Genomic DNA, 26351 nt, shown 5'->3' on the forward strand with positions numbered 1-26351 from the left:
AAACCTTAATTGAAATGGCGGACTTATCCACCTTTATACAATAATCAAAACAAGAATGTTCAATAATTAAACAAACAGGAGGACTAATCCGCCTATTTCAATCTAATTAAATTCAAATACTTAACATTTTTTATAGAAAACGTTAATTAAAATGTCGGACTAATCCACCTTGATATAAGAATCAAAACTAAAACGAAAAGAGGACTAGTCCACCTTTTCAGTCTAACTCAAATCAAATCTATGCATTTTTTTTAAGAACTTAAAAAAAAGTTAACTAAAATGACGGACTAATCTTCTTTGATACAATAATAAAAACTAAACAACTCAAGTATAAAACGTGAAGGAGACTAGTACGCCTTTTTCAATGAAACTCAAAATAAAGATCAAGGAGTCACTGAAATGACGGAGTAATCCAACTTTTTACAATAATCAAAACTAAACAACTAAAATATATATAGAAATGACAGTGACATGTGATACAGGTGCCCCCACACTACATTTTTTCAACTACATCAGGACAATATGGCAGAGAGACAGACAAAAGGAAATTCTACATGACTCTCCCTACCCCTAAGTAGTTGGGTTATAAAAACAGCATCAATTTTTTTCTAATGTTGACATACTGATTTTTGCCCAACTACACATGCTGACCAAAAGTCCTGCAAACTTCACACAACACGACATTTTGAAACTGTTTTGTTAGGGGCACTTTCTCTACAATTTTTTATTGAATATGCACGAAATCCAGGTGCACAACTACAAATGCTGACAAACATTTCTGAAAAATTACATGTCTTTAGGTCAAACGTCTATAGGCTACATGCAACACTTGATTGAAGGACAAGACTCCTCCCATCCAAAAATGATAGGGACTGGTGAAAACCCCATTTGTCCAAAAAGAGAGGTGTGCTGTGATGTTTTAAAAGACATAGAATCCTAATTCATGATATTTATGGAATGACATAAAGGATTTTGTATTGTATTATTATTATTAGAATAAAGTTTATCATTTCAGTGACTCCCATTTTCTAATAATTTCACTGGTCAGAGAGATTTTACAGCTGGCTTAGTAAAAGTTGTTCCTTCTACTAGCTGCAAGTTTGTACCTGTAATAATAAATTAAAGGCATTTCTGGTCATAAATCACCATTTAAGATTGATATTCGCCTTAACGATAATTGATATTCATTTGCTCAATTCAGCTCGATACCAAACTTAAAATCAGTCCCAGCTAATTTATTAAGCCCTTGATGACAGCTTATTTTCAATTATTTCAACTAAAATTGTATGCTAAAGGTTTTGACTGTAAAATATTAAAGATAATCTTCTGTAACTATTGTATTTTTTTTTCTGCATCTAGCCTAAATCCTGTGCTTTTTATGCTATATAATATTAATATCATGCAAAAGATAAAGATTTTATGTAATCCATAAATATATATATATGTATATATAATTACGTTGTTTAGTTTTGATAATTGTAAAAAGTTGGATTAGTCCGTCATTTCAGTGACTCCTTGATCTTTATTTTGAGTTTCATTGAAAAAGGCGTACTAGTCTCCTTCACGTTTTATACTTGAGTTGTTTAGTTTTTATTATTGTATCAAAGAAGATTAGTCCGTCATTATAGTTAACTTTTTTTTAAGTTCTTGAAAAAAAAAGGATAGATTTGATCTGAGTTAGACTGAAAAAGGTGGACTAGTCCTCTTTTCGTTTTAGTTTTGATTCTTATATAAAGGTGGATTAGTCCGACATTTTAATTAGCGTTTTCTATAAAAAAAATGTTTAGTATTTGATTTGAATTAGATTGAAATAGGCAGATTAGTCCTCCTGTTTGTTTAATAATTGAACATTCTTGTTTTGATTGTATTGTATAAAGGTGGATAAGTCCCCTATTTCAATTAACGTTTTCTAATAGTTTGAATTTCACTGAAAAAAGGCGGACTATTTCTCCTTCACGTTTTAATATATTGAGTTTTTAGTTTTGATTATTGTATAAAGGTGGATTAGTCCGTCATTTCAAGTAACCTTTTCAAAAGATTATTTGAAAAATATTACGCCTTTGGTTTACGTTTTATTGAATGAAGCGGACTAGTCCTTTCTTTTGTTTTGTTTTATAATTGAACTGTTTAGTTTTGATTATTGCATAAAGGTGGATAAGTCAACCACTACAATTAACGTTTTCTAAAGACTCCTTGATCCTTAGTTTGAGTTTCACTGAAAAAGGCAGACTTAAATAACACGTCTTTGGTTTAAGTTACATTTGATAAGGCGGACTACTCCTATTTGTTTTATAATTGAACATTTTAGTTTTGAGTATTGTATAAAGGTGGATTAGTCAGCCACATACATAGTCTTTGGTTTAAAGTACATTGAAGAGGCGAATTAATCCTCATTTGTTTTATTGTGCCATAAGATCTTTGTTTAAAATATATGTTTTGCGACTTAGGGTGGATTGATCCACCTTTTACTGGTACGGAATTATTTGTAATAAAATTTAAACTGGATTTCATGTGATTTTCTTTTCATTACTTCAACAAATCCAAGTCCTTTTTTCAACATTTTGTTGCAATTTTGATAATTTCTAAACAGTCCTCCTTGCTTTAGTGAACAAAGATTACCCCTCAATTATGGAAATCTTGAGCAAATTCCTAATTATAATATCAGCTGTAAAATTAATCTTCAAAAAGACATTTATATATTTACGGGCAGAAACAAAAAGACATTTATATTTTTACGGGCAGAAAAGAAACCTGCCTAAATTCTTCATTACGACAACTTGTATGATTGTTTTTTATTTGGTACAAATGTGAAACAGTAAATTAACGTTTGTTCATTTAAAATAGTGTTACTGTAATGCTTTCCCGCAAAATATTCTAACATCGGGCAATATCGTAGCAAATCAGTTATTGCTGGAAGATTTTTTTTTCAAAATCTTGGACATTATTATCACTCATCATTCATTTCTTTGGACTAAATTCCGGCTATGAACAGTTAAGAATTATTGAAAACCGAAAATCGTGAAAAATAACATTCCGGAAATGACTGATTAATTACGATATTGACCGATGTTAGAAATGTTTTGGCGAGAAAGCATAAAATTAAGACTTCACTAAATAAACCACATGGGATATACATTTGTTTTTTTTTTAACTACGAAAAAACCATAATATGATACAACCAATACTACAATAAGAAGTGCACATAAGGACAGGTTCTTATGAACATTTGCTCCTTTTATCAAAGTAGGACAACCAATTCAATGCACATTTGTGTCATTCGATTAGTTGTTTGGCTGGACGAGAAGCTCATCTGGGAATGTCATTAATAAATGTTTGTTACAAAATTGAATACAAGGTTACATTGATTCTTTCGCACCCGTCTTGTTTCGCCAGTTACAGCTGGTCTTTCGTTAGCTAGTTGGATGGTCAAGATGCATTTCAATCAGGAACAGTCTTAAATGCTTCACAAATATGCAGAAGATAATTAAAAACATGTTTGGGTGAAGATCTCCGCCGCATTCATATTTGCTGATGCTACACAATTCAAAATATTATCAAATATTAAAATAATTATGTATTATACATAAACATAATGTTTTGAGCTTTTGATTATGATTGCTTCATAAAATGCTAGGATTGTTAGCACTCCCGTATGAACTGCTCACGATGTTACCAAATAAAATTGCCATCAAATGTTCCATTATATAACTATTAATTGTAATTAAACTGCTTCATATTATATATCTGTAAAATATAATAAATGTAGTAATGTTAAATAAATAAAAGGTTAGCTAACTGAAATATACAAGCCGATTAATAATGTTGCACTGATTAAGACAAGCCAAGCAAGTCCTTCGTTCATTTTCACCCACCAATAAACGACTAACTCGACCGGAGTTTTTTTGGTGAACGCATAACATTATAGTGTTTATGAATTTATGTTACATTTTTATTGAGGACACACAAAACAAATTGTGTCGGTCCGCAGCCATGTATGCTTTGTATTCAAGTCGTATAAGACTTTACATCCGGAAAAATACTAAATAAAATAGTTATGAAAAAAGTAACGATTGCGTTACATGGTTATTTTAAAATGCTAAATATTAAATGTTATATGGTATGTTAAGTTTCTTCTATTTGACATTTATTAACGTTTACAACTTGGGTGGCTTCAGCATTCATACTTGAATACCATACGAACACTTTTTAGGATATTATGCATGCTGTTTTTAAATTATCTTTTTTTCATCTTATCTGTGATATGCAGATTTCATAACCTCTGATTTTCTGTATCTATTACATTTTCTAAAGAACGTCCAAAACGAAAATTGTAAATGTTGCAGGCTCAGTTTGATAGAGCCTGTTCATGGTGATGGAAAGTGCAAGTCGTTCAACTCTGTAAAATATAATAACATCTTAACAACTCGCACGCACATTTAGAAGTAAAGAATGAGAAATATTATTGAATCAGTTTATTTCTTATGTAATTGAAATTTCTCAAGTGTCAGATTTTTGCCGAGTTCAATGACTATTTTAACTGTCAAACACTTGAAAGAAGACCGGTGAAGGATGGCCATCTGTTGATATTTGAAAACATGACGTTTGTTGCGTATGTACTCATTACATACACTTGATCACCCGTTTCAATTTTCGCCGGAACCATTGTCGAAGTGCAGGTACTTGCCATGTCCCTAATTGTTGTACTTGCTATTCTAGTATTTTCATGTACAATAGCTGCAGTCATATAGTAAGATCTGGCATTACATATCTGAAGGCTAAACTGGTACATCCCAGCCACAGGGGCTGTGAAGATCCCGGTGCTTTCGTTATAACCACCACCTTCATTAAGCAATACAACAGGAAATATGATAGTTTCGTCGGCGCCGTAATTTCCCCCAGTACTGGAATATGCGTTAAACGCTACTTTCGGTGTGGTAACTAAAGGCAAAATCATGGGAATTTTAAGGTCAAGTCTGTTTATTATAGTAATAGCACGAGGAATAGCCTTACATCATTTTATAAAATAATTACAATCAATGTATGTTTATGTCAAAATGTATGAAGCAAACAATATAATTGAAGAAATCACTGTTTACATTTATTGTGAGGAAGTATCTCTTAATGTTATAAAACTGTATTATCTTTATGATGCGATCCGACATGTTTTGATTGATTGTTGTAAAAACTTGGATACTTTAATCATGCATTAAGTGTTAAATATAAAGCTGAAACTTACAACATCCTTGTGATCCTGTTGTTTCCACACCAGTCAACAGCAACATACATATCTGAAAGTAATGTTATAAAAAATGAACAACTAACAACTTTGTTATGGTTGTTTTAAAAATATTTTACTTGTTACTAAGACAATAGCTCTAGTTATACTATTAAGATTTTAAAAGTGAATCACAGCTTAAATTAGGAAAAAAGGCATTTATGAAATTTTATTTCAAAAATCAACGATCAATAAAATTAAGATTCGATTAAATTGCACTAGAAATAAGTCATACCGTGGTAGGTAGGATAAATGTCCTCATGTTTTACAGATTGGCAATTTCCAAGAAGGCAAGAGCGAAATGAAAGAGTATTTTCTTTCTGAAAATGTAAAAAATAGCATGATTCAACGGCAACACCAATTGATTAATAATTAATTGAATATAACTTTTATGAAATTGTTATTTTCTCTCTGTACTTGTGAAAAATTGTCATTTCATTATGCTAAAATGGAGTTACTTATAAGCGAGGTATTTTACGCTTACTAATATTATGTCACGTTTAATGTATTTGTCATCGTATTCGAGTCTTGAGGTCTTTATAATGCATAAGATTAACACAGTAGTGAAAAACAAAATCCCTAAAGAAAACCCAAAACGAAAAAAACTGAAATTGTTTCAGCTCCGGTTTGATTGAGCCGTTCATGGACGTTAGTGCTTATTGAAGGCTATTACCCCAGTCCCCTAAAATTTGCTTTAGCAGAATTCAACATTTAAAGATATACTAGCTATGCCCATCTTTGGATTCAATACTTATACTGCAGAAATATGAATCCCTGAATATGTCTAATTTGATTAAGTGAATATATAAACTATGTTTGGGAAGCTGCCTTCCCTTTTACTTGTCAAATTATTTTGGTCTATTTTTACAAAAACTGCCAGTTTTTTTTAATGACACTATGTATATGTTAGTGTTCACCCGTGCTGTTCTTCAGACATTAGAGAGAATGTTTCTACAGTGAAACCTGTCTTATCCGAACTCGTCTGGACCGGAAGTGAAAGCCGAATTAGAAAAGTTTCCGGATTTGCTTTAGATGTATTTGCTTGAGAACAGCTACGGATGAATACTAACATACTTTGTGTAAAGCTTTATTTGTTTTTTATTATGTCACGACTATTTTTTACGAGGGCGGTTCTATGAAGTACTATGAAAAATAGATGGCGGCTATGGACGGAATTTCATTGGATGGCAAATAAAGCTGGACACTAAGCAATCATACTGTGATTACTCGTAACGTGTTGAAATTAATATTAACATAACATATTTCCTCTGTGTATATTCAAAACATGTTTATTTAACATTTGAAAAGATTTTGCGTAGTATGTTTATTTTGTGTGGCTTACGGCCATCCAGTTGCCGGATAATCTCTACTGCAAAGAGTTCACTTTTCTCTTAACATTTGCAACAACAAAATGTTCTCCTCAACTGTTATAAAAGTTACTGTTATGCGCTTTAAAATAAATATTATTAGTTATATTGTATTTTTTCGTATGTACATTTTCATCATTGTAACCAATATAATTTATTTCACTTCAATTTGCATAAACTCGATGTTTAAAGACGGGAGCGATTTGTTGATTCTAGAATAAAAAAGTCATGTGTTCGAAGTGATTCTGAATCGAACGATTCCGTTTCTGAATCAAGAAAAAAGTAATAAAGTTCTAAGGAGATATTCAAAATGGTGAAGAAAGCTGTAGTAAATTACAAAGTCACTGCACTTTTAATAATGCTGGATGAAGATGATGGATTGTTTTAATCAGTCATATAGCATGAAATAACGAGAAAGGAAAAAAAGAAATCCCAGCATTGGCGGTTTCAACGATGTACGTTAAATAATTCTATTACTGAAACCTACTATGGAATTCGCCATCTTTGTACCACTTGATTGCTCTTTTAATTCTTTGATTCCACGAAGAATTGATTCCGAGAACCAGAATTGTTTAACCGAACGTGCTTCAGAAGTGCTTATATGAATCATTACCAAATCGCACTTGCCTACATTGGCGTTGGTATGACTAAAATACGCAAAGAAGATTGTTTTGGTGCAACGGACATATTTCATAAGCAAAACAGGCACAGCGTTTGCTTTTGTTATAAATACAATGTAACTTTGTTTTAAAATGTAACACAGATAGTTACTTTAGGTTGTTTTGAAGGATTCTATGACACTAAAAGCGGTCCCTTAATACATCGTGAACACAATAAAATCATACAAGCACAATTACAAATCTTATCTGTTCTGAAATATTATTTGTATATCTGCATGGTTACTGCTACCATTGACTATTATTAGGATGAACGTGTTTATCCGATATCTGTACAAAGTAATTTTTAAGTGGTGAGTCATCATTCGAGAGAGAAAGCAATCGTTTCTATGTCATCCGTAACTTACAAAAGATGTATGGCTAATTAAAAAAGCAAAAAACGCAGACAAATTTACATATTCCCACAAGTCATACTTACATAACTAAATCAACTACACTAGGTCTTACATGACATTATGCTGTTTCGAAACAAAATCATTTCTAGTTTGTATGACGCACTAATTAAACAAGTTTGCTTCTTTAAAAAAGAAGCATGCAAGAGGTCTTTTTTGCACCTGTGGAATATTTGTTTAATTCGAAAATATTTTGGAATATTTGTTTGCATAAAAGGCACAATGAATATAAATTACAATTATTTAACAAAAAACAATTTATAATATAAATTGAATATAGTATCATAATGAAAGTTTGTTTCATACTAAATTTCTTTTAATGTTTTGAAAGATTATATGCCGGAGAAATGGACTTTTTCCTTGGCGCATTAGGAATACTTTTTCTACAAAGGGTACAATTTATGTTATGTCATCAAACTAAATCGGGCAAAAAGTATGCTAATCAAACAATTTTAAGTCCCAGATTTACATAAATATGTGTATATCATTTGATTGGAATAAACAGTAAATAAAGATGCATGACTCCAACCACAATATTTAAAAATAATCAAACTTGAGTAAAATTTATGCCATTTGCGCCAAAAAACTCCGTTGCGTTATTTAGTCATACCGGTTTAAAAGTTAAGCAAAACTTCGAACACGGTTCACTCGGTCATATAAAAGTGCATGGTGATATTGTAGCTATAATGTTCAAAGTGACTATTTATCGAACATGAAATAGTAAAACGCTATTCAGAAAACAATACGGTAATCGATTTATACAGTTTAAAAGATTAAAACGAAATGAAACATCCACGTAGCGCTAAGTAACGTAAATGATATTTTCCGATTTTTCCATGTACCGATTTGTTCACTTCAATGCTAATTTTTCGTTTAAGTTAAGTCGTATTTTGAAGCGGAGCATGCGCACAACAGTTTTTGTAGACTGCTCCTAATGATTTTACGCTTTAAATGAGATTCATTCACTACAAATCAGATACGCAAAAATGGATGCCGCCAGCAATCAGTCTGAACACTGTGGACAGGTCTGATGACCTCTCAAATAATTGTCAAGAACATGGTGCAGCTTTAAGCATTATTTCACTTTTATGAAATATAACAAGTATACATAATTATATAATAATACAGAAGAAAAGTTAAAATTAGCTTATTTATTATGTACTCACGTGTTTCACTGACTGGACGTCTGAGTTGTATTTGCATGTTGTCTGTGCTTAATTTATACTGTTTGCCTTGTAACATATTGCAACATTTCAATAGCAAAATCAGCTGACAAAGCATCAACAGATTTGATTCATTGGCTTAATTCTTTGTTTGATAACAATAATAAAAGAACCAGAGTTGCGATGAAGATAAGATTTGCAAGCAGTTGCTTCAATTGTATAACCACGTGAGCAAAAATCTCTCAAAACATTTCAAATAATCATGTAGTTTCTGCCATGTAGAACGAGGATCTGCAACGTACGATGATGATGTGATAGAAAATGTTCAAGTTCATGCAAAAGGTATATAACATTGTAACATAGTTTCTCAGAAGCTGACAAATTATTTTACTGAAAAATAGTATACTTTCATCAACTTTCTCGTTCGATCCTTTTATTCTCCGCAGATTTAAAACATATTTTTATATAATGTAGCATAAAATTAAAGCTAACCAGGAAGATGTTTTAATTTGAATTTTAATATGCAATCATTTTTTAATTTGATTTAATGAGTAGGCCTGATTCCTAGTAAAATTTCTAAAACTGTTGCCCCTGTTAGCTGATCATTTCAGAATTTCAAAGGCATTGCTTATATTTGCTCGTTTCTTATAGTTGAAGTTATAGTTGAAGTGAAAAGTATAATTTTAATTTAGAATGTTTTATGATAACATCTAAATATCTGCTAGTTAGCGCGCAATGACAGTTATATGATTTGCTCTTGTTGCATCATACTGTTTCATCAGAACAACTGTTGTTAGAAATTCACAGGATAATGTTATCAGAAAGACAATACAAAATCATACAGATTTATGCTTTGAGATTATATACGCCTATGGTTTGTGAAGCTAGATATCTGATTTTGCGCAATTGTTAATTTCTCGTCAAAACAACATAAGTTACCAGACATGTACTCATACGAACATATCGCATACATGATGTTTCAATCAAAAGTGAATGCTTATACGAGAGTTGTTTAAAAACGAATAGGACTTACAGTCTTGCATCATCAATTCAATTTCAAATATGTTTATATTATATCGACCGTACAATGTTTCTACAATTTGAGCATAAGGTTAATAAATAATTGTGCTAAATGATTGTTCCCTGCAATATGGAATAACCATGGTCACACGCACCCGGCGCAGCAATTCAAAAAAGTTATTGAATTTAAGCTGCACTTATCAAGTTTTAAACAGCAGTTGTCATAGCGTTGAATCTAAAAATATGACGTAGGTGGCGCGATAGCTCAGTTGGTTAGACCACTGACTGTAACTCCTGAGGTTCCGGGTTCGATCCTGGGTAACACCCTTGGGATTTTTCAGAAACACTATCAGTGCTTCCCACTTCCCTAGAGGTAGACTGGTACGAAACCCAGGTAATCCTCGCATGCTACACACTGGGCATGCAAAAGAACCAAGGGATCTATTCAATAAGAGCTAGGGACAGGTTCCCGGATTCCTTTGAATCTCAAAGCTGTCTCTAGTGTCTGCTTAGGTGAGGACCCTACTGGAAATAAGCGCTTGCACTTTCGTAGGCTATCCATTACCCAGAATCAATCGAATAAATCAATTAATCAGACGTTTGCTAAAAAAACGGTAGTGTAAAGTTTGCCAATATATTATCAATGCTCCTTCAGATACATACGAATCAATTATTAAAGGACAATTATTCGGGCACCAGGCCATTCGTTTTCAACATGTGCAGGCAATTTAAAGACTGCGAATCCGAGATTTATACTAGCAAGGGGAAAATTTACGGAACTTTAGTGACGTCAATTGCAAAAGCGTTTCAAAGGGGTCGACAGTAACAAGTCGGCGAACTGTCCGGTATGTTTGATATATATACATCGGGTCGATTTTTTCAAATCTGAACAAAGAATTAAATATGAGACATTTGTTTTTAACAATAATTTTAATTTATTTAACAAGATAACATGTTAGCAATTAATTAATATTATAACGATTAACGGTAAGAATAAGTAGTATTTCATCATTTTAGAAAAAAGCACTAGCCGTCCGGTTACCCTTTTAAGTAGAGCGTTGGACTGTTAATCGTGTGGCCGGGTTCGATCCAGGACGGCAAGCCAGTTACGTAGTGATCACGAAATCCTTTCAACGATCACAGAAGTTTCAGTTCCTTGTGGAAAGCGAAGGCAACTGTAACTGGTAAGACTGCTTAATATATACACACTCCTGCGCATCGGTCAAATGTTTCACAATAAAAAGGGAAAATATGAATAAAAATGCGAAGGGAGCTAACTTGACATCCTATCCAGGAATAATGTGGTGGATAAACAGTGCTCTGGTGAATTCAATGTGGTTTACTGCCGTGATCCGTATAGTGAGAGTGAAAACAACTAAACACCACTACCTTCGCCTGATTTTCAAAAAATGATAGCCTGCATGTGCATTATCAAATTGTTTTGAACGTACAATAATGTTTAAATCTTATTATCAATCGCTTTAACATTTTAAGACCATGTCAAGAGTTCTCAAACTCAGACAGTTCTTAGTTTTTTTCCCTATTTCTGTTGTCAATGCCTCATTCATTTTAAGATTACTATTTTAAAATGTCAAGTCAACTGGAAATCAAAAGCGAAGTAAAGTAAGAAAATGTTTGTTGGCAAAATTTATGTTGCAATCTATAATACTCATATATAAATGAAAAACGGTATTCAGAATGCAGGGAACAAAAGAACACAGTTATGCACATAAGATAACATTCTTGGTTTTACAATGATACCGATATTTAAGCTGAGATAAATGCCGTGTGTAGAATTTAAAAGAGAATTGTGAATGTTCGGAAAACCAGTAATATAATGCAATACGTGAAACATATGTTGTAATTTTCTAAAATGTTTTGTTTTATAGCTATAACGTTTATGTATTTCTTGCCTAGGATAAATCATTTATGTAAAGGCCTATCATTTATTTAAAGACCTAGCTCTTATGCCAGAAATGCTAAAGTTTTTTCATGAAAAAAAAAACCGTAAATGTTTGGTATCTTGCTAAAATACTTATGCCATAAGGATGAACTATATTTGCATCTTTTGCTTTGTTGGCAATTAGTATAATTATAATGAATAAGTATTTTGTATGGAAGTAAAAATGCTGCTTTATTTACAGTTTTGCTACCTTTACAACACATTAATGCACAATTAGCACTACATCATTTAGCTGCACAAATCCATTATTAAACCATTATTAAAGAGGTGTTTTGCATTTCTAAAGAATTAAGTAAATATTGATTTCTGAGGCATAATGTGCAGTTGCACGTTTTAATGTTCTTATCAACGATTTTATTTATAATAGTATATCGCCACTTCTTTTTGGTTAAGTTTAACTCTCAGCAACGCAGAAGAATTTAGCGATTATATAAAGACGGCGTTCTTTGCACTGTACATAGAGTGTTCCATTTGAAAATGCGAATGTGTAGGTTCAGCTGAGCGGTATTGGTACCATTTGGATGAATTTTGAGAACGAGAAAGAATACACCAGATACATATAATAAGTATAAAGACCTTTATACGACGCGGTCCTTTGCTGTGAAAAAATTGACCGGAAGTGGTATATTCTTGCGCATGCGCAATCTGCATAGGGCAAAAAAAAGAACATCACCCTACATGGAAATGTAGTAGATGTTCGTAGACAATTCGGATTTAGTTAAAAATAAATAGAAAATCATATAAAATGGCCTGACGTTGATATAATTGTTGTAAAAAGGGTGGGAATATAAATATTAGCAAATAAAGAAGTCAGTTAATTTTTTTTTTTTGAAATCTTTCAAAGAAATTCTATAACATATAAAATAGAGGTTAATTATAATTCTGAAAACAGTCGGACACGTGAAAATGCATTTCATTGTTCAGTTATAATTGTATCCTTTATCCTACTGCCAAACAGAATTTCCATATCATAATTAAATATATCTAAAAACAATTCAAAATCTTGAGAAGTTAAGATTGCAAGTGAAATAACAAAATGCTTCAATACTGATGAAACTTGGCACAAATGTTGATTGGACTAACAGCATGCTCAATCTTAAATTTCCTGTTACCATGGCAACGGGGGGACTTCTCAAAGTTGCCAAAAATAACTATTTTGCATTTTCTTTCATCAAAACTGATTTCAAAGTGCTGCAACTTCTCAATGGATTGAGATGGAATAAATGGTTTTTCAGCGTTTGTTACGCGTTCGCCCATTCTCAATAAAATAAAGCATTTGAGGTTGAAAAATATTAAAAATTTGATGTTGTCATTGTGTCATTTTTTATCGCTGAAGTAAAAGTTTAGGGTATTTTGCAAGTTTGCCAGAAATATTTTGAACAAGAAACTATGATATAACAGGATGGCATTTATTTCGGTAATGACACTGTATTTCTTCGGTAACGTAGAATTCAGATCTAATAATGTAACATATTGGCTGCATATTAATAACAAATGTCTGTAAAATATATCAAAATCTGTAAATTCTCTAACTAGAGGGACTTACTAACCCAGGAAAATTCAAAGAAGTTAGGTACCTTGCTTATTTTCAGTCAATTTCTTCAAAGTTAAATATCCGTAGAAAGCAAAAATAGTCAATTTTGGAAATGATTATTTCATGTCTTCATTCAAAGGATATATATCATATATAATATATGAGAGGTCGAATGCATACACAAATTTTGTATTAGCATTTTTTTTCTCAAAATATTCAACTTTCCACTTTCTTAATATTTGGAAAATTTAGTACTAAGCAGTTCGATATTTATCCCCATATAGGATGTCACGTATGTTTCATTTTATTCAAATGCAAGTAAAGGTTGAGAAAACAATTTCATTTTTTGTAAAATGATTTATATTTATGGATAGTATTTTAACATTATTATATATAGAATGAAATACGGCCAGTAAGCTCTTTGCAGAAACGAAATAGTTGTTGCTGAGAACATCAATATCTTGTAATATATTTTTAACATTTCTGCCGGTACATCAACATATTGTTAACATATCTTTCCTTTGTAAAAACAATTTTGTGTCTTCTTACAGCTAATACAATGTAACCGTTACTAACAGGCATGCTAATCCCAACTTTATCTTTAATTTTCAAAAATTGTTGAATTGTAAGTTGGAGTAACGTATGTTTCACACTCGCTTATTTATAAACTTTATCATGGAATTTAAACTTACATGTAAAATCGACTTTTTTTTATTAGGAATCAAATGCACATCATTCTATTGTCATAAAAATGCGATTTTATGTTTTTATATATGCATGTGTAAACAATATAAAGTCTGTTTGATAAAAGTAACGTTTGTTTCACTGTGGTTACTTAAACAAGTAAAAACTCGACCAAAGTTAACAAAATTTACTTACTAAGGTCAAATAGAAGTTAATGTTGCTGTTATACGTGCTTTCTGACTTCAATTTCCCTTTTGATAAACTTACATTAAAAAGTTGATAACGTATGTTTCTGTAACATATGTTTCATTTTAACATTGAAAATGGGCTTAAAATGACGCAAGACCGTTTAAGCCGCCATAATTTGTGGTTAATATATCAGAGTTACACACATGTTAATTTTCTTTTTTGTTTGGATACTTCTTTAAATGGATTGGCTCTTAAATAATGGTAACGTATGTTTCTTTTTAAAGTGCTGTTGAAAAGATTTGAATAAAAAATGAAAATTTCCGAAAATAGAATGATATTTGAGAGGCTGCAAGCTTATTTTTACTTATTATTATATATATGCTGTATTATTAAGCATGCATCGATTCAATTATGTAATTTGGGTTTCACTTCTAATTGTTTTAGGTTTGTCACTATTTATTTATATGCCTTTGGCGACATTTGATCATCCATTATACCAATGAGATTTTAACAGTCAAATATAATTTTTACCAATAATCAAAGTGCATATACGCACAACAATGACTAATTGCACATGTTTCGTTTATTCTAAAACTTATTTTTCTGAAACACAATTTCAAAGTTGAAAATTCTAGGTGGCGACAGTAACGTATGTTACATTTTAGGGCATTAATGGTACTTGTAAAAGAAAAATAACAGATAGAAATGTAAAACTGAGAGTGTCCCTATTAGACAAAGTGGCAGCCACCTTTCTAACGACATTTTGACCTCAAGAAAAACCTTCGTATAAGAGCTACCCAGTGGAACATCAAATGCTGTGTTTTATTGAGAATGAGCGGTTACCTTACGATCGACCTGAGGCCATTTTTAGCCTGTCACATGTCCAAATTTTTTTTGGCGATTGACCCCCTTCAAACCCCCGAAACAGAAGGGGGCACATCCTCCTTCTGGCAACCCCCTAATCTACAGTTTTGATAGGGGTGGCGCCGAAAAAGGTGATCACTTTTTTAAGAACATTTCCCAAACGAAAAACTGTGTTTGGGGTCTAAATATGGTAATTTTTCACTGTTTGAGGCCTCAAAAAAGGAGGGGGTCGAAAAGCCGTCAAACACGTCTATATGAGGTAAAATGTTAAGTTTCCTAAAATGTAGTATTTCGTAATGCGTTTTTGCCCTACTTAGTCATAATAGCAAAGTTACAGCCAGTTACAGCCAAAAAAATGAAAATTTCAATAATTTGACCTTCAAAGTAAAGGTCATTTATGAGTGAATGTCAAGGTCTGTCTGGTTATTTTTAAGGGTTATCCTTGAAGATTATTATGTTCAAGTATATATATGAAATACCGCATACGTTGAACAGGATTTAGCAATGCAATAACTTCCGGTCAAAATGGAAACAACATTGAACAGTTTGACAGGTCCTATTGTTTTGGCTCGTACTCGAGCTCCTGATCTTGAAAGTGTTCGAAAGCTTAATTGCTGGTACGTTTAAAGATGTTGTTTTATATTTCAGAATAATAAAATTTTCCAAGTATCATAAAATTATTTTAAGTACGCAACATTCGGATATAAATCCGTCCGGATAGTTGACAGTTTAATTATCATTTAAACAAACGAACATTAATGAAAGTAGATTTGTTTATTTTTTACCTATTTAATATCTCAAAATTACATGTATATATTTGGAATGAAATGTCTAGGTGTACAATGCTCTGGGAGTAAAACATTTTTAGTGGGAGTGAAACGTCCGACAATTTTAATATAACCAGGGTCTTTCAAATAGAATGGTTTGGAAATGCACGGGTTAAATCCTCGCTTCAATTAAAAATGTCGCGGTATGACTTGGTATAGTTTGCTATATATATATACACATTTTATGTAAGTGTTGAAGAACAGGGTGCAAATTAAATATACTCAATCACAGGTGCTTGAAACAAACTTTTTAAAGTTTTATATGGGCTATATATACTATAATAAGATATACATATATAGACCGGTTATGTAAAATATTTGATTATGTGACTAGCGCCTGTGTACTCAATTCTTATGATATCACAGTATTTACATTTTCTGTGACTGCTAGAAAATGTAAATGTAACACATATCGATGCTTCTATTTTTATTAAATTGTTACTTTTTAAAGTAAAAACTGATAATGTAATGTAGCCAGGATTAGTTTTCAGTAATTTTTGATCAAATAAACAGAAATCTTATACTTTGATTTTTGAACAGTGGTGTGCTACACCAGATAACTATCGATAGATACAAATGTAACTTAATCATGTGACTCAGCTGAGACATCTTCAATGTCGTAAAATTGGTCCAACTCCAGACCATTCTATTTGAAAGACCCTGATCAAACTGAGTATCTTCATATTCCACACTGTGATTATAAACTTTATATTTCAGGGGTTCAGAGATAGATGATATCAGCATTGTGAGAGAAATGCCAAATTTAGAAATATGTAGTGTCAGGTAATCAATCTATTCATTTTTTAATGAAAAAAGGCAGTTGTTGCCTTGTGGGTGAAAGTGGTTTTGTCAAACTACCGGTTTAGCGAACTTATCTTATGTAATAAAAAGGTTGTGGTTTCGGAGAACTTATTTTATAGTGTTAAAAATATCTATTGTATACTGGGCACGTCAATTATGGTATGTGTTAATTTGTAAAGAAAACGTTGATACAAAAATAAATATCTTTTAATATATAACATAAGATTGACACACCTCTTCATAAATTAAGTTCCCCGAACCGGTTGTTCGCTGGAACCACCATAATTCTGCCTTGTTCACAGTTGTTGCTATTAAATCTTAAATAAGTATCTGAAATTAGGAGATAAATTGTCATTGTGTTTGCCTTTAGAAATGATATCCGTAAATTTAGTATTTAGCAATGAAACTGATCAAATGCATTTAGTTCTGTCTTTTATTGAAAGCTTTTTAAGAGTATTGTTAATCAGACTTCTACATTTTGTATCTTGATTATTCTTGTCACTGTTACAACTATTAAAATGGTTATTAATGCAAATTTTCCTGTATTTCAGTGTTAACGATATCACAACCTTGAAAGACTTTGAAGCATGTGAGAATCTACAAGAACTGTACATAAGGAATAATAAAATACAGGAGTTAACAGATATATGCTACCTTAAAGGCTTGGAAAAGTTACGCATCCTTTGGCTCTCAGATAATCCTTGTGCGGTGGGGGACAACTATAGAATGACTGTCATCAGAAATTTACCTCAGTTACAAAAGCTTGATAATGTTGGTAAGTTTTAAAGTAGGAGCATGTTTGTTGTCATACCAGGGTCTGTATACATTTATTTACTAGTGTCCATTAGTTTCAGTCAAAATAGACCTTCATAAGGACAAAGCTTACAGATAAACTTTCTTGAGACAACTTCTTTGAACTTATCAATATTGGTGCCATAGTTATGAGGAAACGAAATAGGTCATAAACCCTGCTTGATTTTTTTGGGTAAAGAGACAAACACCTTATCTACTAGGCCAAGGCTCTCCTCAATAAACATTAATTATTTTGAGTCTTGCAAAGGAAGGCAAACAGTGCTTGTCGCTACTTTTGTCCCTTTTTGTAAACTTAAAATCATACATATTTATATTAGTCTTGTTTATTACAGTTGTAGAGGATGATGAGAAAACTGCTGCTAAAGAACAGGGGGAGGAACTCTCACTGCCTGATCCAGACCAAGGGAGTGAACCCAGTGAAGAAAAGCCAGTGATCAATGGCGAAGCAATTGCTGGTGGAGATTCAGAAAGTAATGATGTGAAAAAATTACCAAAAGATCCAGTAACATTAAGCTGGGAGGAAACAAAGTAAATTAATAATTCAAGTTTTTAGTTTTGTTTAAAGGCACATTATGCCTCAGAAATCTATGAATATATTTAATTCTGTAGAAATGTCACACATGTGTTTAATTATGTTTAAATAAAGGATTAAGTGTGTGTTAGATGTTTAACAAGTGGAAAAAAAGTAGCGCTGAACATGTCATGCAGTTATGTGTTGTAACAATAGCAAAATATAAGCAAAGTAGTATTTTGACATCCATACCATACAAAATCGTAATTCATTATAATTATATCAATTGTCAACAGAACTAAAGGTGGAAGAAAAGTTAGTTCATGTACATAGCAAATGAGTATGCTTTGGGAAATTGTAACAAGATACCAAAAGTAAAAGTTTTTGAGAAATAAAAATGATAGCATTTCTGAGGCATAATGGGCCTCACTTTTTGAAAATGTAAGATGTCACTGTGACAGCAAGATGAAATACTACATGTGATTGAGAATTTCATAAAAGTAGATAACTTTAGAGGTGGTTCCTTATGTTTTTTTCCCATGGATTGATTTAAAGTTTTAGTTACAACTTGCAATGAATTTATTAGAAAAATGGAAATGAACAGTTGCACTAGATGTGTTCTTTTGACCTTTAATATGACCTTAACTGTGTTGTGTGATCCAATAAAACTTGCAAGTTCTCAGATAGGCTTCTTGCAGAATGTAATAAAATTTTGCCACAGGATAATGATAATTTATATTAGTATTGACGTGCTTTGCATTAAGTTCTTATAACTTTTATCAAGTGTTTTTCTGATGTTTTATTTTCAGTAAAATACGAGAACAGCTAGGCTTAAAACCGTTACCAATAGAGAAAATAGGCTCACCTAAATCTGCACCTACACATTCTACCAGGACCAGAGTAAGACTAGCATTTTTTTGAAAAATACGTAGTGGATAATTCTAAAATTATAAATGCAACACATTTTGTTGTTTTCCTTAAATAACGGCATTATCTTATGATTTCAATGATACACTTATTTATTGATCAGCTGCGAATTTGACACTGACATAAGGCTGCTTATATGGTTGGTAGTTGCTCATCCCTTTATATTGTTTATATCATGTCCAATATTGAATAGATGCTTTATTTGTGAGTCCACAAGGGAGCTAGGGAGTCATCATGCAAAAAAAAACTAGTTAAAATCAGCCAAATTTTCACTCATGGTCGACTCTTGAAAACTTTATATCATTTATATCATGTCCAATATTGAATAGATGCTTTATTTGTGAGGTCCACAGGTGAGCTAGGGAGTCGTCGTGCAAAAAAACTAGTTAAAATCAGCCAAATTTTCACTCATGGCTGACTCTTGAAAACTAGTTAAATGTCAGGTTCTCTTTGGAATATGCATTACCCATTGTTGCAACCCCCTGTGGTAAATAATTCTGGATCTGCACCTGCTTTGGAGTAATTTATAAATTGTGCATATTTTTCTTATTTTCAGAATGCCCATGTGTTACAGGCAGTGCTCATTCTTGTAAAAGAACTGGACAGAGATAGTCTGGAGATCGTGGAAACTGCCATCAGAAAAAGACTTGACACATTATGAGATTAAAGCAGTCACACATGGTCAACAAAAATCCAAAGTCTAGCCAGATAAACATTTATGAAGGTCAAAGGCCGGTCAGTTATATTGAACTTGACCTTTCAACTTTGCTGTACTCCTGTTGTTTATCATGTGACAATGTTGTGTGTTATATCTATTGATATCTTCTGCAAAGATAAGAGGTTAAGAACAGATTTTACAAAGGTATGGGTAATGTTTTTTGAGAAGGCTGCTATAAGAGTATGGTAGGTGTTTTAAAATGTATTGCTGATGAATGACGCTACACTGTATGGCTTTAGGTAATTTGATTTGGAAACATGTATGTTGAGATAATATTTGAAGCATAATGAATTCTTGAATTATCACTGTATCAAGAGATACATTGTTCTTTCATCAGGTCAGTTATTCTCAATATGTAGCAATGAGCTAAAATCTTGTGCATTGTTAGTCTGGTATACAAAAACTAGTTTTACATTCATAAGGCATATACTGAAGCTTAATTACTAGAAACCAGTCGAACTGAACTAATGTTGTATTCTATACAAAACATGTTCCATGCCCAATTGGTGTATCTTTATAATATACAAAATGTATGTGCTAATTTTTACATTGTTGTATACAGGTTTATATTTTACATATAAAACTTAAAGTATATAGTATAATTTGATGTAATACTGCTGTGATAAAAGGAATATATATTTGTTCTGCAGATATAAGACATAATATCTTAATCAACCAATAGAAGATATTGAATGTGTGTAAGTTCAATACTGAATTTATTGCACTTGTTGAATAAAATTATATTATGCGAGCCTTTATTCAACGAGTGCATTAAATTCAGTATTGAACTTACACAAATTTAATCTTCTATTTATCACATACCCAAAATAAACCGTTTAAAGTGAAATAAGAGTCATTTTTCATTGACTCGCCTATAGTATAAAGCTAACATTTAGCGCGTCTTTACACCATGTTTGTATAACGCTAATGACGTCACGTCAAAATATATGCACAGTCGTGCAATACCATATTTACGGAGTCGCAAAATTGGCATGAGTGTGTGATAAATGCTGTTATGTGGCTACTTACATCTACATAGTGTTCAATTAAGAGTTTTAAATGATACATCTCTGTGCATAAATTATTTTATAAAAATCTTGATTAATGATAGGGATAATGATAGTGGAAATTGTTATTGGCCATGTAGATTTTAAGAATTAATTGACGGTTAACAAATCATTAGTAACTGTTATAATACATCCTCTCAGAATGAAAATGTTTTAACAATTTATCTTTGTTAATTGTGTAGGAATTGTGTAAGATATAAAGTTTAAAGACACGTTTTAGATCCAACAGGTACTAAGCAATGAGTTGAAAGTTTTTTAATTTAGGAAAACAAAGACTCGTCTTTGAACAGGGTTTGAACTCAGGCGGCCAGCAATCCTTAGATTACTGGTTTGAGGTGTTAACCATTCCACCATGCTGCCACTTCAGAATAATAATAATGTAATCTCTGGTCAAAAATAAAGTTTTAGTGCCGGCTACAAGTGTACTTCTTTAGTTATATTTTATACTTATAATTTTATGTGATTTGATTATTTTTTAAGCAGAATTATGGTCCTTGAATTATGATAATGTCTTGTCTTTTATACTAATAATATAACGTAAGAAATACAATTATACACATAACTTACTGTCACAGTGTGAATTCACTTTATTTCATAGACATGAAATTTCGTGGTTTTGTAAAAAGACAAAAACAAATTTAGTGGGTTTGTAAATTCTGATTCTGCAATTAGTAAAATGCAAATAATGTTATGCCAAGTAGTCTGAAAGCAGCCAATATGAAATTTCGTGTTGGATTTTAAATTCGTGGATTGACTTATCCACGAAAACCACAAACATAAGTTCCGTGCGAATAATAATGATTTTACAGTATACATAATGTTAACCATTCCATCATGTTTCATTTTTGTTGAAATCAAAAATCGGTTGCCATACATGTTATATTTTCTTTATATTTTTTTTTGTATATTGTTTATTCTTAAACTGAAAAAAAAGTGTGATTGAAATTAATATACAATGTAATAATTATATTTTATCAGGTTCATTACAAAACTGCAGATTTTTACACATTAAATATTTTCTATGTGTGGTATAGTGATATAATCTGTCATGCTTATTTTAAGAGTGTGTTCATAATCCTGTTAAAAATTTTAATTTTAAAGTGCATTTCATATTCTCTTAAAGGGACTCCACTGACGTTTTGTGACATGACAGGACTGGAAATCTTTTTTCTAAGATTTGTGTACCATTTGATGTACGTTTGCAAATTTTCAGATCATTCTCTCCCCATTTTTCCAGAATAACCATTGTTGTTATTCAAAATTACGCAAGAATGAAAAGCGTTGCAACGCTTTTTACTCAGATCGGGTCAAGAATGGCAAAAAGAATTGATATTTAATTTAATTCTGAGTGAATTTCTATATTTTCTTTTCCACTTTTCCAGATTTTTTTTTCATGAAAGTGCTTCAATTGATCTATGTAAGAATTTCAAATTTTATCGTTTTTGGCTTTTTGACCTCAGTGGAGCTCCTTTAAATCATTTAAATATTCAGATATTTTCTCTCCTTACTTGCAGGGTTTCTTTCACTGCCAGTTCACACTTAGTTTATATTTCATTTGCAATATTTGATGATTTTTGTTTCTTGAGAATAAATGTGTTCTTAGTTAGAATAAACAAACAATTTTTGTTAGGATTGTAATTAGATCTGTTGTTTTAATCCGTAACCTGCTAGAACCATAAGTGATAGCCTTTTTCACTAGTATAGAGCCAAGCCAGCCTGCATATCCATGTAGTCTGACCAGGCTCTAAACTATTGGCTGATTTATTTAAATTTTTCATCTTGATATCCCCCAATATTTATAATGGACATTTCATCAAAAGGAGCCAGACAAGACCATTTAAGAAAATCAGCAGGTGACAGGTTCCTATTGATAATTTTGAAAAAAATAAAGATCCTTGAAATAAACCAAGAAAATTTGCATTGTATATCATGAAGTTAAACAAAAGGTTATCATCAACTTAGTGCAATAACTGGTTAAGTCTTACTTTTAATAGGAGATAGCCAGTAATTGCACTAAGTTGAGGTTATATTTCACTCGAAAAAGTCTGCAAAGAGTTGCCTCAGTTACCCATTTAGTTAAGAATATTTTTTATGAATTATATTATTTTGAAATGTATGTATAATTGCATTTACATTTATAGATCTACTTAAGTTCCTAAAATAGCATATGTTTCCTAAATATGAAATTAAAAATAAATCATATTAAGGAAAAATGTAATAATTTTGAGTGCATTGTTGTAGAATAATGCATGGCTTGAGTTCAGAAAGTAAAAATGGAGTATAATATAAATCTGAAAGATTTTGCAAAATTATAATTGAATATATATTTTTTTTCTTAATTTTGTTTGCGTGTTCACACTATGTGCATTTATTACAGATATTTTTAAAATGTGATATTGTATAAACAGCCTGTAAACAGTGTACACATTTTACTTCACTGTGCCTCGTTATCATCAATAGTTTACATACTGTATTCTTGCTGCCTTTCACATAATTAGTTAAGAGATTTGCCTATGAAACTAAAAGTGATTAGCCTTTGCCATCAGTATAGAGCCAGGTCAGCCTGCACATCCGTGCAGTCTGACCAGGCTCTATACTGTTGGCCAATAAATCATAAATCTTAATCTTGATAACCCCAAATTGATAATGGACAGTCCCATAAATAAAAGTTGGGCAAGTCCATTTAGCAGCTTAAGTGTTTCCTTAGGAGTTTTTTTTTTTTGTTATTATCACTTTGCCGTCCAGTGCTATTTTACATTTTATACATATATTCTCAGAGCCATAGTCATGGTTTTTAACATAATTTTGCTTATTTTTCTTTTAAAAAGCAAAATTGATACACTGATACTTCCTAATCTATGTAATGACTTTATAACAATTGAAATAAATCATATTGAAACATTTTGTAAGAATAAGAAGGTACATTTGTAACTCTCATATTATATTAGAGATATTTTTGATATTAAGTTGTAAATATTAACTATTTAATTTCGATCCACACAACTCTTCAAAAACTAAAACATTGGGTTAATACAAGGGCCCTATATCATTCTGATTTCTAAAATAGTTTCGATTTAAGTATTATAAAGGTAAAATATTGTTCAGCGTTTTATTTTTACATAATTTTGGCCATGTTTAATATGCATAAAGAATTTGAACTACAGCTTATAATAGAGCATTTTTCTGCTCTATATATGCTCATTTCATTATCTACTCTGTTTCATGCTCATCTTATTCTCTTTTAATACTCATCGTTCAGCTGTGCCTTTTTGATCTGATTTCATGTATTGATTTTTGTCATAATATTTTTTAACAAGTAGAAAGTTTCATAATCAACTACTTTCAAGCGATAATTGTTTCTTACACTCGCTGATGGAAATGCCTTATCCTTCATTCTTAAAATCATATTCTAAAAATTGTTATATTTGTATGAAAAGTGGATTATTCAGAGGATAAAAGTTGTTATATTTTGTATAAAAAGTGGATTATTTAGAAGATAGTAGGATTATTACCAAATTAAACAAATTGTATTAAAAGTTGTTGTAGAAATGATACATGTACTTCAAAAAGCCTTATAATGAAAAATTTTGGATATGAATCTATACATGTGAGTCGTAATATCTACATGTATATTTTTTCAACCATATTGATTTTTAGCTTGTTAGTTTCTAATAGAAAGTTGAGTTGTTATGAGCGCTGTAACATTGTTGTCTTTGTGCAAAAAACTTTAATGTAACCCATTATTCAAACATTTTAATGATAGAAGATGCATAATTCTGAAATCAATGAATATCATGGAGTTATGCCTCTTTTGAATTTTTTACAGATGAGTGTTTACACTGCATGCAATGCTCTTGTTTTAAATAAAATCCTTTGATGCATTATTAGCTCACCTGTCACAAAGTGACAGGGTGAGCTTTTGTGATCGCTTTTCGTCCGGCCGTAAACTTTTACTTTAAATGACATCTCCTCATAAACCACTAAGCCAATTTCATCCAAACTTCACAGGAATGTTTCTTTGGTGGTCACCTTTAAAAATTGTTCAAAGAATTCAATTCCATGCAGAACTCTGGTTGCCATGGCAACCGAAAGAAAAAACTTTAAATATCTTCTTTTAAAAAACCATAAGAGCTAGAGCTTAGATATTTGGCATGAAACATCTTCTAGTGAGTGTCTACCAAGTTTGTTCAAATAAAAGCCCTGGGGTCAAAATTGGCCCCGCCCCGGGGGGTCATTGATTTTCCCTATATGCATATAGTAAAAACTTAAAAAATCTTCTTTTAAAGAACCCAAAGAGCTAGAGCTAAGATATTTTAGCATGAAACATGTTCTAATGGGTGTCTACCAAGTTTGTTCAAATAAAGCCCTGGGGTCAAAATTGGCCCCGCCCCGGGGGTCATTGATTTTCCCTATATGCATATAGTAAAAACTTAAAAAATCTTCTTTTAAAGAACTCAAAGCGCTATGGCTAAGATATTGAGCATCAAACATGTTCTAATAGGTGTCTACCAAGTTTGTTCAAATAAAAGCCCTGGGGTCAAAATTGGCCCCACCCCAGGGGGTCATTGACTTTCCCTATATGCATATAGTAAAAAATCTTCTTTTAAAGAACCCAAAGAGTTAGAGCTAAGATATTTGGCATGAAACATGTTATAATAAGTGTTTACCAAGTTTGTTCAAATAAAAGCCCTGGGGTCAAAATTGGCCCCGCCCCAGGGGTGTCATTGTTTTTAACTATATGTGTATAGTAAAAACTTTAAAAAAATCTTCTTTTAAAAAGCCCAATGAGCTAGAGCTTAGATGTTTAGCATGAAACATCTTATGGGTGTCTACCAAGTTTGTGCAAATAAAAGCCCTGGGGTTAAAATTGGCCCTGCAACGTTGTGGGGGGTGGGGGTGGGGGCCTATATACAGGTGAGCGACCTCAGGGCCATCATGGCCCTCTTGTTTTGTATATTGCTTTAGTAAAATGGTAAAGACAAATTTGACAGTAATTAGCTCGACTTTTCTATGAAAAGGGGAGCTATCCTACTCGCCCCGGCGTCGGCGTCGGCGTCACACCTTGGTTAAGTTTTTCGTACCACCCCACTTTATTTCAGAAGTATTACAAGTATGGCTTTGAAACTTACCATACTTGTTCACCATCATAACCTCCATCTACAGACAAGAGTACATAACTCTGTCAAGGTTTTTGACAGAATTATGGCCCTTTTTTGACTTAGAAAGTGTATTGAGCTTGGTTAAGTTTTTTGTACCACCTCACTTTATTTCAAAACCATTGGAGGTATTGCTTTGAAACTGACCATACTTGTTTACCATCACGACCTTCATCAACAGACAAGAGGACATAACTCTGTCAAGGTTTTTGACAGAATTATGCCCCTTTTTGACTTAGAAAATACATTGAATATGGGTAAAATCCACTTATTGCCTTAACCCTTTGAGATATTGCTTTGAAACTTTTAATGCTATTTCACATCATTACCCCATCTGTACGCAAGAGAAGGTAACTCTGTCAAGGATTTGTTTTAAAAATTAAGGCCTTTTATCGACTTAGAA

General features: G+C 31.9%; 2 protein-coding genes across 2 annotated transcripts; one reads left to right on the forward strand and one right to left on the reverse strand.

Annotated features, from left to right (window-relative positions):
* Nucleotides 1–4457: 4457 nt before the first annotated feature.
* LOC132735354 (heavy metal-binding protein HIP-like) lies at nucleotides 4458–8906 on the reverse strand. Its single transcript, XM_060722291.1, has 4 exons — nucleotides 8878–8906; nucleotides 5511–5595; nucleotides 5237–5288; nucleotides 4458–4938 (listed from the first exon to the last, which is right to left on the reverse strand). The coding sequence occupies exons 2-4, from the start codon at nucleotides 5535–5537 to the stop codon at nucleotides 4541–4543; spliced, it is 477 nt and encodes a 158-aa protein (XP_060578274.1). The 5' UTR covers nucleotides 5538–5595; nucleotides 8878–8906; the 3' UTR covers nucleotides 4458–4540.
* Nucleotides 8907–15625: 6719 nt separating this feature from the next.
* On the forward strand, nucleotides 15626–20396 carry LOC132735352 (cilia- and flagella-associated protein 410-like). Its single transcript, XM_060722290.1, has 6 exons — nucleotides 15626–15745; nucleotides 16673–16738; nucleotides 17308–17531; nucleotides 17902–18097; nucleotides 18890–18980; nucleotides 19564–20396. The coding sequence occupies exons 1-6, from the start codon at nucleotides 15654–15656 to the stop codon at nucleotides 19666–19668; spliced, it is 774 nt and encodes a 257-aa protein (XP_060578273.1). The 5' UTR covers nucleotides 15626–15653; the 3' UTR covers nucleotides 19669–20396.
* Nucleotides 20397–26351: the final 5955 nt, after the last annotated feature.

This window comes from Ruditapes philippinarum, unplaced genomic scaffold (genome assembly GCF_026571515.1).
Source record: "Ruditapes philippinarum isolate M1 unplaced genomic scaffold, ASM2657151v2 ctg2050_1_1_1_1, whole genome shotgun sequence".
NCBI lineage: Eukaryota > Metazoa > Mollusca > Bivalvia > Venerida > Veneridae > Ruditapes > Ruditapes philippinarum.